General features: G+C 30.6%; 4 protein-coding genes across 6 annotated transcripts in view; 1 reads left to right on the forward strand and 3 right to left on the reverse strand.

Annotated features, from left to right (window-relative positions):
* The window catches only part of LOC149485841 (phosphatase and actin regulator 2), a 55988-nt gene extending 50562 nt beyond the window's left edge, over positions 1-5426 (reverse strand). Inside the window, exons 1-2 of one of the 2 annotated variants that reach the window (XM_089699155.1) lie at positions 5148-5426; positions 723-815 (exon numbers count right to left, since the gene is read on the reverse strand). In XM_089699155.1, coding sequence (XP_089555281.1) covers positions 723-815; positions 5148-5238 — 184 coding nt within the window. In that variant the 5' untranslated portion in view covers positions 5239-5426. The remainder of the gene's footprint in view (positions 1-722; positions 816-5147) is intronic. The other variant, XM_089699157.1, reaches the window with a different exon arrangement.
* ntc (nutcracker) lies at positions 1270-2296 on the reverse strand. The gene has a single exon (XM_089698723.1). It carries the CDS (start codon positions 2145-2147, stop codon positions 1302-1304), a length of 846 nt encoding a protein of 281 aa, XP_089554849.1. The 5' UTR covers positions 2148-2296; the 3' UTR covers positions 1270-1301.
* A 3358-nt stretch (positions 5427-8784) lies between the features above and the next one.
* Positions 8785-13657, forward strand: S6k (Ribosomal protein S6 kinase). Of its 2 annotated transcripts, XM_089699160.1 has the most exons (10): positions 8785-9096; positions 9204-9244; positions 9319-9580; positions 9662-9795; positions 10103-10294; positions 10867-10957; positions 11499-11741; positions 12545-12652; positions 12875-13056; positions 13366-13657. In XM_089699160.1, coding segments are annotated over exons 1-10 (1353 nt in total). In that variant the 5' UTR covers positions 8785-8997; the 3' UTR covers positions 13367-13657. The 2 variants fall into 2 exon arrangements, with proteins under 2 accessions (XP_089555286.1, XP_089555287.1); XM_089699161.1 differs by lacking the exon at positions 13366-13657 and having other exon boundaries at positions 12875-13057.
* Positions 13658-14088: 431 nt separating this feature from the next.
* LOC149485844 (RPA-interacting protein-like) lies at positions 14089-15282 on the reverse strand. Its single transcript, XM_089698724.1, has 3 exons — positions 14893-15282; positions 14592-14794; positions 14089-14494 (listed from the first exon to the last, which is right to left on the reverse strand). The coding sequence occupies exons 1-3, from the start codon at positions 14986-14988 to the stop codon at positions 14176-14178; spliced, it is 618 nt and encodes a 205-aa protein (XP_089554850.1). The 5' UTR covers positions 14989-15282; the 3' UTR covers positions 14089-14175.
* Between the last annotated feature and the right edge of the window lie 538 nt (positions 15283-15820).

The raw sequence follows: 15820 nt of genomic DNA on the forward strand, positions 1-15820 counted from the left end.
AAATTTCAATTTAAAAATTAAAAAGTAACAAATACAATCATTACAATTATTATTTTAAGTAGAAAAGTAGTAGTAATTTTATTTTCAATATAATAATTTCGAATGTCAACCAGGAAAACATATTTACCAAGCAGTAAAGTTTAAAAAAATATTTTCAAGTAGGTACTTAATTAGTTGTCATTTTGTTGTTATCTCTCTAACAAATTGTGTTTCATAAAAAATTGCTCATATAATTTTAAACAAAAGATTTGCTAAATATGTAGTTAAATCATTGGATTACAATTTAATAGGCAACATTTGACAGTTCAACAAAATTCAACAACGTAACCTAGTAACGACGACAAACGACGAATAACATGATACTTCGTTTTGTTAGAACTGCACATTTGCTTAACTTTTTTTCAATTACGATTACTTACATATTTCTAATAATAATGACCGATACAAGTTATTTTAAAGATTTCATTTTACTGATAAACCATTCTAAACATAATACACAATTTCTGAATTAAAGAACTGACATTGCTACAATTTTGTGCCAGTAAACTTTTTTTTTCTTTTTAAATACCAGAGACGTATATTACTGGGATAGGGATTCGCCCACAGATTCGCCTGATGAATTTTAAAATTGACATGTGTTTCAAGTTCGATTGACAAATGTTTCAAGACCATATCGATTAATTCACTTTATTTTTGTTATAATTGCAGACATCTGTACTTACTTATATCACCATTAGCAGTTGAAGAATCAAATGGCACCGATAAATGACGACCTCCTTTCCCAACTGGTTGCAAATTTGTTTTTTCACCATCACCTATTAAATAAAATATTTAGAAATAAATCATCAGTTACATAAAATACTTATTAATTGATTAATATTAATACATAACAGTGTTTAATGTTTGTTTTTTGTTAATAGGTAGATAAAGAAATTATAATATGATTAATATATAGAGCAATAAAAAAGCAACACAATAAAATTTAATAATAATTAGTTTAATATCTTCATAAATATGTATATTAAAAATAATCATTCCACCTCTAAGAAATATGGCTAAGGATATAAAATTATGTTATAATAGAAACTCAATGTTTTCTCAAACACCATTTTATGTTATAGAATTAGTTTATGGTTTTACATAATATAAATTACATACTTGGCATTTCTTTTTTATTCTAGACCATAAAGTGAGAAAATTGTAAAGATAATATTAATATCAGAGCAGTTACTATTATTATGTTGTAGATAAGAAAAACAATGTTATCAGTTGAATTGTTTATTAAATTTATTCATAGGTATCTATATAAAATCATTCCATAAAGAATTGTCAATATATGAAACCATATCTGCAATTTGCATAAAGTCATGTAATCTGCCAAATGGACGGGATGCCTTTCGTTGTTGTTCAGCTTTATATTTCTCAATATAAATCTTCTTCCAATCACATGGATCACTTTCAGTAAAATTATTAAAATCTCTTTTACATAATGCATGCCACAAACTGTCATTTTTCAGTAGAACATTTAACCTTTTACATGTTTTTGAAACACTCAAGATATCTTTAACATTTAGAAGCATCATTAGGCTGAAGAATATATCATCTGGTATTCCTGCCAAACTGGCACTTGGATAACCACAGAAATTAAGTATGCTACTTTTAACGGGACATATAATTTTGTTTTTAAATAAACTGCACAAATGTTTCAAGTCTCGAAACATCATAGGGATTGTAGATGCTTGTGTAGAAACTATGTAGCGACTTAATGGTAAACAAACAGAATATGTTTCAGAGCTTATATCCTTTCTGACAGCATTAACAATTACAGTAGATCCAACTGGACTCATTATCAAATCCACTGTGACACCGTGGAGACCCATTAAAAGGAATGTTTCTTTATAAATACCCGATTCTTTTTTTAATTGTGAGAACTTATATGCATCTAAGATACTAGAACTATCAATCGAACTTGCTTCGTTTTTGACTGGCATAAATCCATTTTCCAACATCATAATAATAATCAATACGAAAAAAACATCTTTCTGCATCGATTCTGTTCGAACGTTTTGAGATAATAACTGTTCTATAATCGTCTTTAGAAGAATAGGGACATCTTCAGTTGTACTATCTTCCAATGCAAAATTCATACTGAATAGACTATACACATTCAAATAAATAATTGCTGGATTGTGAACTAAATAACTTTCTATATATTCAAATAAGTATAGGTATCAAACATCAAACATTTTTATCCAAAGTTCAAAAGCGAATATCAAAATAATCAATATTGCAATCAAGCAATGTCATTTCAAATGTCACTGTCACAATGACATTACAAACCTTGTCTAAAATTTTTACGTTCCGTTTTACGCAAACGCGATAAGTACTAAAATATGGAGATGAATGAAAAAATCAATAAAAATGTGTACAGTCGGATTCGGTAATTTTCGTTTTCAGTGTAACATTGGCTTCAAAAACTGAATAATAGCAACTTCAAAGTCAAACATTTATAAGTTTATGAATGCAATTTCAATAAAATCAGTCAGCTAAAACAATCATTTTTCTACACCTAAATTTATTATAAGATCAAGTATATTTGAATTGATTGTTGAAAAGTTGTCTTATATGCTTAAACCTGAGCTAAAATTAAATACTTCATTTGTCGAAACATTACCAACATAACCTGAATTTTGTATGGATCTCCGAGACTGAATTGATATGTATAATATGTATATAAATAAGATAGTGATAGTCAAACTAATTGATGTAACTAAAGCAGTCAAAAATTTGAATGCCACCAAAAACATATAAAACATAAAAATCAATTTTTGTTTTTATAAGTTATAAACCATGAATTTTGGGCCTACTACAATTATACTATCTCAATGATTATGATTTTTAATAGTTAAGCTACCTATTTTATATTTTTAATTTGTCTTACATATTAATTGCTCAGTTCTACTTATCATGGAAGATTAAAGACATGACTGTATTACAATTTATTCAAATAAATATATTGAGAAATTAAATAAATATATATATTCTTATAACTTTACCATATCTGTTTTCTCTTTACACTGGACAAAATTTTAACTTTGTGCTTGAAAATTTTTACTTACAAAAAATAATGTTTCTATTTAAACCAGCAGTTCATGAGACTATTGCTTTTAAACCAACTATTACTTAGTACAATCAAATATTTTTGGTAAGGAAATAAATTGAAGCTAATGGATATACAACATTAAAATTAAATGTGTCATGTCAGCAATAGTATAAAGTATATCTAAATGAAAGAAATTTATCCAAAAGATATGGTAATATAAATCCATACTAATATTATAAATGCGAAAGTAACTCTGTCTGTCTGTCTGTTACTCAATCACGCCTAAACTACTGAACCAATTTGCATGAAATTTGGTATGGAGATATTTTGATATCCGAGAAAGGACATAGGCTACCTTTTATTGCGAGATATGTACCACGGGCGAAGCCGGGGCGGACCTCTAGTATAGTATATAACGAATAAAGCCAAGTAGACATTTAGTAAATTAAATTATAGACATAAATACAAACTTCATTAAAAAAAACAAGACCAGCAAATATTAGGTACTTGTACTTGCAGGTTACGGATATCTTTGTTTGTACTAAAATGTTGAGTATATTCTTATCACTACATAGTATAAAACAAAGTCGCTTTCCCTGTCCCTATGTCCCTATGTCCCTATGTCCCTTTGTACGCTTAAATCTTTGAAACTACGCAACGGATTTTGATGCGGTTTTTTTTAATAGATAGAGTGATTCAAGAGGAAGGTTTATATGTATAATAAGATCCATTAAGTAGTGGAGAAGTACTGTAATTTTTGAGGTTTCTAATGTGATGTCGTAAAAAATTACATTTATTCCGCTTACATTGCAAACGCAGGCTGAACCCTACGAGTTTTATCAAAATAATGTACTAAGTATTATACACATTGAAAAGGTCTACAGAAAAGTCCGCGATGGTATATGTCTATCTCTTATGGATAACCCACAATAACTTTTTTTTGTCATTTACTTTTTACGACAAATAATGGCTAATTTTCGAAGCGATTTTAACCAATACAGCATTAATCCTTAACCAATTAAATACCATGGATACATTGTTCATTTAATATAGATCTATATGGCCCTTTACACCGTATGATTTAAGTGAATATTTTCGAAGATATTACAGATTTAAAAATTGCAGGACGTAGCGTTTGCCGGCTATGTATTTTATACCCGTGCGATGCCGGAGGCCGGAGCGGGCCGCTATATTTTTATACCTATACAACGTTCACAATTTTTCTGTAGTGTATTTAGTATCAGCATTGCACCCGTGCGAAGCCGGGGCGGGTCGCTAGTAACTTATAAATTAAAAATATATAGGTACATAAAAAGAAGTTGTTAAAATCACATATACAGGGTGTCCCACTGTTGGTATACTAAGCTCAAAGGAGGTTATAGTTTTGCATACGCTGAGTACGTAAAAAATAATAAAAAAATTCCAGACGCATTTTTTTTTCAAATAGATGAATTCTTAAAACTCTATGTGTACACCCATAACAAGCGAGCCGCCCAACTTTGCCACCAGCACGTGAGCTATCGTTTAAGATTATGTTTTCATAGATAAAATGCTCATATTAGAGAAGCGGTATATGCCGGCTGCGCGAAGCTAGAGAAGAAAACATGGATTTTCAGGAAAAATTTAGCAAAAAATTTTGGACGTAATTTTTTTTTAAAGTATTTTTAACGTGATCAGTGTATGCAAAACTACAAGTTCCTTCGCGCTTAGTATACCAATAGTGGGACACCCTGTATATAAATTAATTGTGTTATTTTCTGAAAACATATAATATATCCATATCATAATGATTTCTAACATATGCACAAAATATAATCAGGTGTAAATATATTATAGTAATATATTTACACATTACTATTTACTATATTATCTAGCCTAGATACCCTAAACAACATAATAACTAAAAGTTGTGATACTTTGTGTTGTTTAGTTTTTATAAACATTCTGCTTAGGAGTTGGTAAATGTTAATCATGACATTTTAATGTCAACAACACAAGAAAGACTGAGACATCGAATATAGTAAAAATAAAATGCTTACATTACCTTTGTATATAGCTGTGCCTTGTTTCTTGTTACTTTTTAAAGATCCATCTAAGTTGTGATTAACAGAAGTTTTGTCGTTGTCACTAGCCATTGAAAGGTTTCATTAGGGTTAATATGGACGTAGTATCATACTTATTAGGGAATTCTAAGATGAAAGATAGTCTCTTCGTTATTTCACACGCACTTCAGGACAATAAGAAGTATAAAAAAGACTTATTGTAAATAAATTGCGACAACCTATGTACATGTTTACACCTTCGACAACCGACTATAGTATAAATTCCGAAATTCGTAACCGCAATATTATAAAAAACAAATAACATAAAAGTAAAAAAACTTTTCTTCCAATACAAATTAATTTGTGTTATTTTCGGGCTAAACTGTACATTATAGGGCGTGGAGTTGAGAGTCGTAATTTTTTTTGTGGTTAGCTATTGTCCTATGGAACCTAAATCTGAAATTTCACAGCGCGAAAACTTTTTGTTTTTGAGTCACGAATTTTTGAAAATCGGAAAATTTTACTCCATTTTATCTTTGAAACGCGAACTTACTGTTATGACAGTGTCAAATTGACCTACAGCGATTGTCAAACGCGTTTCATTTCAGGTAAAACATTTCTATCTAACAAAAAAAATATTATAATTTAAATTTTATTTATGAAATTTGTATATTTTTTAACAACAACATTAAAAATAATTATTATTAAGTATAGTTTTTGTAAAATAGATTAAATAAAATAAAATTATTAATATTCGCAATTTATAATTTAACAAAAATATTAATCGAAGTGTCTAGTAGTCCGCTAAACGGATGAATAAAATAAATTAGTCGTCCGATTACCGGATGAATAAAATAATTTAATCGTCCGATTATTCGGATTACTAGATAACCTTTTAACACTAAAGCTAGTTGGGTTGGACTAAAGCAAAGGGGGCGCAGGACTTTTGATGGAGTTGGTGTCATTTTAACACCTATTTATTATTGTTTTATCGTAAAGATAACGCTAATATAAGCATGTTTTATAGGAACAACTTTTCTCTAAAATCAAAAATGGCGGAGATATTCACCCTCAATTCGTTAGGTTAGGTTTAGGTTAGGTTAGCCTTTAGGTTAGGTTAGGTTAGGTTAGGTTTCTTAAAAAAAAACTACACAGAAATAGGAGCCCCGCGAAGCGGGGCTCCGTCGACGCGCAAAAAAAAATCTAGTTTAGGTTAGGTTAGCCGTTAGGTTAGGTTAGGTTAGGTTTCTTTAAAAAAAAAACTACACAGAAATAGGAGCCCCGCGAAGCGGGGCTCCGTCGACGCGCAAAAAAAAATCAAATACCTACGTGTGCCCTCCTCCCCCCACAAAAAACCTATAATACGTGCGGCAGTTCTCTAAAGAAACCCCGATAACCTAACTATATAAGTTAGACTTAGATAAATAGATGTTATCGGACGATTAAATTATTTTATTCATCCGGTAATCGGACGACTAATTTATTTTATTCATCCGTTTAGCGGACGACTAGCGCTGTCCAATATTAATTGTACGCTTTGTACCGTGGAACAAAACAATAACGACGTCATTTTCAGTTACCGTTCGTTTGCCACCTTTCAGTCGAGATCGTTTCGTGCGTACTCCTGTTAAGCCCTAAAACTGTACAAAACTATTAAACTTTTACTTTTAGCATACAAATAGGTAGCGAGGAGCGAAGCGACGAGCGTGTTAGGTTAACATTTGAACTGCCGCACGAGCCGAGCGAGCGAAGCGAGCGTGCCGCGGCAGCGGCCGGCGAGTGCCAGAAGCGACTTTAGGGCGATTCCCACTCAAACAAAAAAAAAACTACAGGTCATACTAATGTCTATTACATTAAATCTGTCATATTTCAAATCAAAGAGCTAATGCAATATTACTAGTATTGAAAACTATTATTGTAAAGTAATAATTAATATTAATTGCTTCAGATCAATGTGGAACTGGAAAAAAATACCTAAAGCAAAGGGGGCGCAGGACTTAGAAAATTTTTGATGGAGTTGGTATCATTATAACACCTATTTATTATTGTTTTATCGTAAAGATTACGCTAATAAAAGCATGTTTTGTTGGGGCAACTTTTCTCTAAACTTGATAATTACCAAGATACATGACGGATTGTAAAATGTAAATTTTTTCAATGATGGAATATTATGTATTCAATATTAAGCTGCGAAAGTCCGAATCTAGCTAAAAAACGTTACGCTAAAATAAGCATTGCATTATCATAAGACTTGCCACAGAACCGAAGCTGTCAACCCCGAATTCCACGTGGTCTTGTTTGCCCTACCCCTAGAGTGTATGTAAAAAGCCGGAGGCGCGGAGGGAGAGCAGCCCTCGCCCGCCGTGACAAAGCTAGGGAGACGTGCGGAGCGGAGCGGCTGAGGCTGGTCGCCGAAGGCGACCAATAAGCTGAAGCTGCGAAGTGGAGTACGGGCGACCGTGCTTTGTCACGCAAGGGCGGAAGGGCTGCACTTCCCGTAGCGCCGGAGCTAAGGCAGTGTCTGAGACAATATAAAAAAGACATGAGGAGATAGGGAAAGGGTTAGGTTAGGTTTTATCATCAATCTTTGAGGGCGAATATCTCGGCCATTTTTTATTTTAGAGAAAAAGTTTTTTTTATAAAACATGCTTATTTTAGCGTTTTGAATAAAAATTATGTATTTTATGATTCCTATACAATTTTCACTTTAGATCAAAAATTTTCTAAGTCCTTACTTTGCGCCCCCTTTGCTTTAGGCGGACCAAAACTTAATTTGTAAATATCTCGAAAACTATTAATTTTCGCGCCCCCCCCTTTACAGGGGAAGTTCCTAGTACCCACCCCCCCTCTCTCCACCCCCCACTACCCCCAAATTCCACGCCCTATAATGTACAGTTTTACCTATTTTCGTAATATAGATTATTTTTCTTATTGTCAAATATCCAATTTCTACACATAATACTTTTTCGAATTATATTTCAAAATATAATATATCTTTGAGTCACAAAAATATTTTAAGATTTGCAAGTGGAACACCTTTTCCCTTGAAATATACAGATAATAAAGTGTTTTCTCATAGGCAGGAAGCCAGGAACATTATCTTTTTAATAACGACCCATGAGCAAATTTTTATTAATATAACTTTAAATTTGCTAATTTGTTACTACATTATTTGAATTGAATGATTTTTGGATAAATGAAGGAATTTATACATTTTACTGCATTAAATAATTGTGAACACATAAAGTAAATTAAAGCAAAATATTATATTAAATTAATGAAAAATATATGAACAGTAAAGATACTGTTGCTCACAAGGATTCTGAATACGAAAAAATGGCGGAATCTAGATGTAATGGATTAATGTAGATGCACTTGCGTATTTTCCCTAACCCATTGAAACAAAATAAATAAATAATATAATTAGTCCATTTATTAGGGCATAATCAGATATATATAATATAAAAGTTAAGTTTATGTTCAGCTATTTGCTATTCGAGTGTTGAAAATTGAAAGGGTTATTAGCACAGGTTTTTAGCTAAAAAATATTGGAACTATACCATTTATTAAAAAGTCTGTGGTCATTTCTCATCTCGCTTTGTGTCTGTGACTCTGTGACAAAAATTAGTTATCTGTGAAGTGTGCAGTACTGCCTCGTACTGCTGTGCGTTTGTCTTGTTTGATCTTTCATACCTGCCTTTATAATTTTGTTTAAAGATTGAAACTTAAATAATACAATAAACGTAGCATCAATTTGTATTGTTCTATGTTAAATTCGTCATATAAAAAAAAATATATATAATACAGTGACTTTAAAAAAAACTCATTACTTTCTGATGTGATAATATTGAGATGTCATCTTATATGGCAGGTGTTTTTGATTTAGATTTAGATGTGGATACAGTTACAGTCGGTGACTCTGATGAAGACGATATAATAGAAGTGGACGAGGCATGTACAATTTACTGTGTCAATACCTTTCAGATAATTTCTAACCTCTAACCATTTTCTGACACTGTTCAAGATATTTTTGTATTTATATTATTTTTTTACAACAGGTTGATTACGATCCAGAACTTCATGTACAAAGTATTGTAAAGTAAGTACATAACTTTTACCTTTGATAAATAAATAATCTAATTTAAATGCATGTAAACAAATTCTCTTTTGTAGTTCTGAAGGATCTGAAACAATACAATTATCAGAAGATAATGTCAACCCTGGTCAATGCAAGCGTCTTGGTCCACAAGACTTTGAGTTACGCAAAGTCTTAGGCAAAGGTGGATATGGAAAAGTGTTTCAAGTCCGTAAAATCACTGGCCCAGATGCAGGCGCACACTTTGCTATGAAAGTTCTTAAAAAAGCTTCAATTGTACGCAATCAAAAGGATACTGCTCATACTAAAGCTGAGAGAAATATATTAGAGGCTGTAAAGGTAAATAGATAATCTCGTGGAATTTCCAAAAGACTTTTTTAAGTTAAGTATCAAATTGTAATTTATTTGTATTGGTTTCAGCACCCATTTATAGTTGAATTAGTATATGCTTTCCAAACTGGTGGTAAATTATATTTAATTTTAGAATATTTAAGTGGTGGAGAGTTATTTATGCACCTTGAAAGAGAAGGTATATTCCTAGAAGATACTGCTTGGTAAGTTTTAATGATTAAATGAGGTTGTTAAATATATCATATTATATTTTATGAGATTATATTTTTAAATCTTTTAACCCGTGTATAAAAAGAGGTATTTAACAGTTATGAAAAAATAATAAGTTCATTTAAATTATTATATTGCAATATTGTTTATACATTTAGTTTAGTAATTGTAAAAATGTTTGAAAAGTATTCTCAAAAAGATAGAGTAAATGTAACAATAATTACCATAATATATACAAAATTACCTACTTATTTCCCATAAGTGATAATATTAATATTATTTATCCTTATTATGTTTCAGTTTCTATTTATCTGAAATAATTCTAGCCTTGGAACATTTGCATAGTTTAGGCATAATTTATCGTGATTTAAAACCTGAAAATGTATTGTTGGATGCACAAGGCCATGTGAAACTGACAGATTTTGGATTATGTAAAGAACACATTCAGGAAGGCATAGTTACACACACTTTCTGTGGAACTATAGAATATATGTAAGTACAGCTATGTATAGGAGAACAGCAATCAGTTATGACAACTTTTTTCTTTACATGTTTAAAACATGTTCAATTATAATTAATTGGATTGAATGTGTTATTGTCCACTTTATATTTAGCTTAATATTCAATAGACTTATTTGCCATAAATAAAAAATACAGCTCAAATTAGTGAAAAAAAAAATATGGTAAAACTTCATTGTCAACTAAGCATTTCTGCCATACAAGCATTAGTTGACTAAAATGGTAAAGTCAATTTTAATCAATGTTTTATCCATATGATAATAACAAAAATGAAGCTAATAAAAGCGTGTTTAAAAAATAAACTCTCCCTCAAGATGGTGAAGAATATCTATTAAAATATTTTTAACAAAGGTTTTGTTGATTTGATTCAACATAAGTAAATAATAATAACAATGTTATGACACAATAGGAAAAGATAACATTAACTTAAAGTAGATACATAACTAAGCAATTTGTTTGGAAATTGAATAATATGTTTGAAATAAAAGCATATTTATAAACACATGTTTCTTCAATAATTATTATTCTGCTTACAAAACAATTAGGGCACCTGAAATCTTAACTAGAAGTGGTCATGGAAAAGCAGTTGATTGGTGGAGCCTGGGCGCATTAATGTATGATATGCTGATTGGACAGGTAACCTTATTTACATTTATGTTATTGCACGCCTCATAAGCGAAGCGTTGAGGTGGGTACTACTGTCACTTCGCGCAAAACATCTGATTTTTCAAACTTAAAATGTCTTTATGTATCATACATTGCACTTGTAAGATAATACATACACACACATATTAAGAAAAAACACTATTTTTAACGTTCATGATATTTTTGATGTCATTTTTGTTATTTAAACTAGTTAAAAAACAGTTTAAAAAAGTTCTGTCTTGGACGTCCGTGTGTCTGTATGTGCGGATCCTTTTTCTTGTTAACACGATAGCGACCGAAATACTTTACTAATCGAGTCTTTTTTTTTCTCTTACGCTTGAGTATGCTCAGGAATAGAACCCTTTCATTTTTCAGGGTCTGATTCGATGTGGTTTAATTGTTATTAAATAAACAAAAATAATAATTAATAAATATTTATTAAAAAAAAATTATGAGGCGTGCACTTTTGTCTTTTCCAAATTATTTTTAAATTACTTAAAGAATAAATTAATTGATTTATTCTCACTTTCAGCCACCATTCACAGGAGATAATCGTACAAAAACTATAGAAAAAATACTTAAAGGTAAACTAATGTTGCCAGCCTACCTCACGCAAGATGCTCGCGATTTGATACGACGCCTTATGAAACGTTCAGAAACGCAACGCTTAGGTGCTGCAGGAGCAGCTGCAGTTCGCGGGCATGCCTTCTTCAAACATGTCCATTGGGATGATGTATTCGCACGTAGATTAGAACCTCCAATTAAACCTAAATTGGTATGTCATTTTTATTTTAATCTGTATATCATGTTGCAAGCAACAGATATTAAAACAACTTATTTAAAACAACTGTTATTTAAAAAATATAACACCTAAAAGATATGGAATATACACTTTATTCATTACCACAAACCAATAATTTAAATAGATAGCCTTATGATTACTGAGAAATCTCTCCCAGACATCAGATATTTATTTATAATTTTTATAATTAGTAGATAAAGGTGGAATATATTGTAGAATGCTAAGTATATTCTTCCAGGGCCAGCATACCTGCTTCATACTTCTTTCTTTCCTGTTACTTTTCATACAAAATTTATATGAATTACCATAACATATTATGTAATGATGGTAAAAAAATAAATACTCTAATATTTATATTATGTCTAATATTCAAGGGCACTGAGATTATCAACTGCTGTGTATGAATAGATAGCAAATATTAAAAGATAAATTAAAGTATCATTAAGTATTTGATGAAATATTGATTATGTGATATTTCATTACAATATTACAAGGTCATATTATATTTCGACATTATCTTGTTCCCATAAAAGTATTAAATACTTTGCAAAAAATGTCATGGATAAAAATATTGAACTTTACAAGACCTTTTAGCTCTAGTGACAGATAACATCTCTTCATAACCACTTGTATGAAATGGCCAGTTGTAAAATTCTTCAAAATAATAAATTATTTCCCAGATTCGGGCTTTTAGGTTTCAAATGAGAAAAACTATTAACCTAAGAGCCCGAAATACAGTATAAACCTTAAAAATTATGAAGAATTTGTGTTTTTAGACCAGTGAAGATGATGTATCCCAGTTTGACACAAGATTCACACTCCAAACTCCAATTGATTCGCCTGATGAGTCAACACTTAGCGAAAGTGCCAATATGATGTTTCAGGTACCATTAATCTTATGACCTTTAATATACTAATGTTTCCTTACAAAAAGTAGCATATTCAATTGTATTATAGCTAATTTTTTTAATAAAAATTAGCTACAATACAATTTATTTATATGTTGATATGTTGCAGCACAAATGAAAAATATGTATTTAAATGTCTAATAAATAGTCAACTTTAAAATAATCTGTTCCAACATTAAAATTACACAATAAATCCAGGGATTCACGTATGTGGCACCGTCAGTAATGGACGAGATCCACAAGCCGCGCGTGATCACGGCCCGCTCGCCGCGGCGCCCGAGACCCCACCACCACGCCTTCACCATACCGCCTGCGTCCACCCACACACATGCACATGCTCAACCGGAAGACTTTATGGATGTACAAGGTCTACCTATATAGTAAGTGAATAGTTATATAGCAATGGTGACACTGGTGACAATGGTGACTTGACTGACTATACATTAGTCTGGAAGGTTACTAAATGGAATATTTCTGTGTAATGTTATGTCTTAGCTTAATAAAATTCCTTCAGACTAGAATCTAGATTTTATTCCTTACAATTTTGGTTTATAAAGATATCACTGGACTTTGAATCAAAGTTGTATCTCTTACTTATGAATTTTGAACAAAGGTGCATCTCTTGCTTATATTCTTGAATAAAAAATGCACATTTAAATGCTGATTAGTATTTCTTTTTCTTTTTACAGGCCTAGAATAATTCACATAGCTGACCATTTTATACAAAAAAAAGAAATCAACAACAAATGCTGCCCATGTATTGTGTCCGTAACATAAATGGTACTGTTTTATACTATTATTAATAAAAATGTACATTTTATACAAGTTACCGATTAGTTTAATGTTTGGTAGGAATTATTCACATGTATTAAAAATTGTTCTAACATGGATATGAATATGTGACAGAGTATAATAATAATTAACAATATACCTTGTTACCAAGCTTCATGAATTGAATTAAAAGGTCATTTTTATTTTGTATACAGCGTTTTATTTCATCAGTGTTCCTTGAACAGTTTCATCTACACTAATATTATAAAGAGGAAAACTTTTTTTGTTGGTTTGATTGTAATGAATAGGTATATCCACGAGTAATATAGGATAGGTTTTATCCCTGAAATCCCACGGGGACGGGAACTATCGAGTTTTTCTTTGAAACCGCGGTCGGAACCGCCGGCGGAAAGCTAGTGTTACTATAAAATGATGATATTCATTCCCTAAATAAATTTAAATTTCTCATATTTGATAGTAAAAAAATTTGTGAAGTAGTAAGTATTACTACTTTAAAAAAATGCAGAGTTCATTGTATTTCATGTGGCAACAAGTACCAAGAGAAATATGCATACTTTTATATTTAAGAGTTCATTATTACATACTATACTTTTGTAGGAGAGAATAGAAAGTCTCAAAAATACTAAAAGAACAAACTTTTATTTAACAAATTTATGAAAAAAGAGTAAATTATACTTCTAAACAATAACAAATTATTATCAAAATGTTTACACTATTAACTGCATTTCTAAACAAGCATCGCACATGAGATAAATATGGTTTTCATCTAATTCAGGAATCATTGAAAATTGAGTTTCAAAGTTGCATTTTTTACTATGTCTTTCTATTGATTCATAAATACTATTCTTTATTTCTGATAAAGATAATCGAGTTTTTAATACTATTTTACATTTATCACAAGATACCACCCCTTGATTAAATTTAAAGTCATTTTTTTGGCACACTGGACAAATTACGTGATCTTCAACTTGATATAAAGACCAATCAATATTATCTGTTTGAGATTTTTCATATTCTTGAGTGTACCTGAAATTTAAGGTATTTATCAATCATTTAAAATGTAAGTTATATGAATAAAATTAATTTTATTTTATCTTAGTAATACATAATACGATGAATATACCATTCAAGTTCTTCTTGAATTAATTCTTTTTTTATTTCCTCAAGGACTTCATTATCTTCTTCATAAATAGAAAAATCTTCAGTGAAATTAAATGTATCTTTGTATAACTTAGTTAAAGTTTGTTGGAGATCATCTTCGGCTAAAGGTCCACGAAACCTGTTCATTAACATGTTTCGACATTTTTGTATCTTATCCTTGTAATCCTAATAAAATAAATTTAATTACATCACGGGGACCCACACTTGTGATCAAGATACATAACAAAAACTGTTTGATTAGAATAATGGAAATAAGAAGGTACCTTTCTCATTTTTTCTTTTAATTCTACTGGAGATTGTGAATGTTTGCATCTAAGATTTCTATATGACGGTGAACTTGAAGCTCTTGGGGAATTCATTTTGAATTTATAATATATAAATAGGTACGATATCCCAAGGTTAAATTTTCTAACATGAAATTTACCACACTATTATTTTTCCCCTTCTATTAACGTTAAAAAATCTAGAATTTATACTTATGTTTAAATGGCGAAAAAATTCATAAGAAATTGAGGCAATTGTAATTGGTTATTTAGAGGTATAAGAATATTTCTTGGAATTTGAAATCTTGCCCTGGTGGTTACTGCCTGCCTGTTTATTTTTGAGATTTGACAGTTGACATTCTCAAAAATCCAAGTTGACAGCTGTACTTAACAAATGTATTTCCACAGAGTAACGAGAGTCTCTCCAAACAAAAAATAGTCACGAAAGAAGTCCCATAGTCGCGGCGATCTCTGGCGGCGATGTCTGCGCCTAAAATAATGTTGCCAGTATTATTTTTTCAAATGTCCTAATATTTTGGTAAATTATTATTGTGCAGAGAAATTACGACTTCATTTTTTGTGATGAGTGTGAATGTTCCATTATTTATTTAACGCAAGAATATTAAAATTTTTCATTTAAATAAATAAAAATAAAATAAAATGAACAATTCTAGCATGATTCTATTATACATATTATATAAACATTTTCGGTGTGTTTACGATGTGTGAGCATGAATTATTGTACACACACTTTTCGGTACATACTTCCAATGTAATCTTTATTTTTTATTGAAGTGAAACTTCTTTAAAACGGGGTTGGAAAAAAATTAAGTGTAACATTTTTTCGTTACGCGTGACATTTTTCCGTTACGCACCATCTTTTTCTTATCCCTACCACGCCTGATTCGGCGTATTTCTGTAAAGTTGC

This window comes from Colias philodice, chromosome 9, assembly GCF_061535455.1.
Source record: "Colias philodice isolate Cphi_HAF_F1 chromosome 9, ilColPhil1 Martin Lab GWU primary, whole genome shotgun sequence".
NCBI classification, from domain to species: Eukaryota; Metazoa; Arthropoda; class Insecta; order Lepidoptera; family Pieridae; genus Colias; species Colias philodice.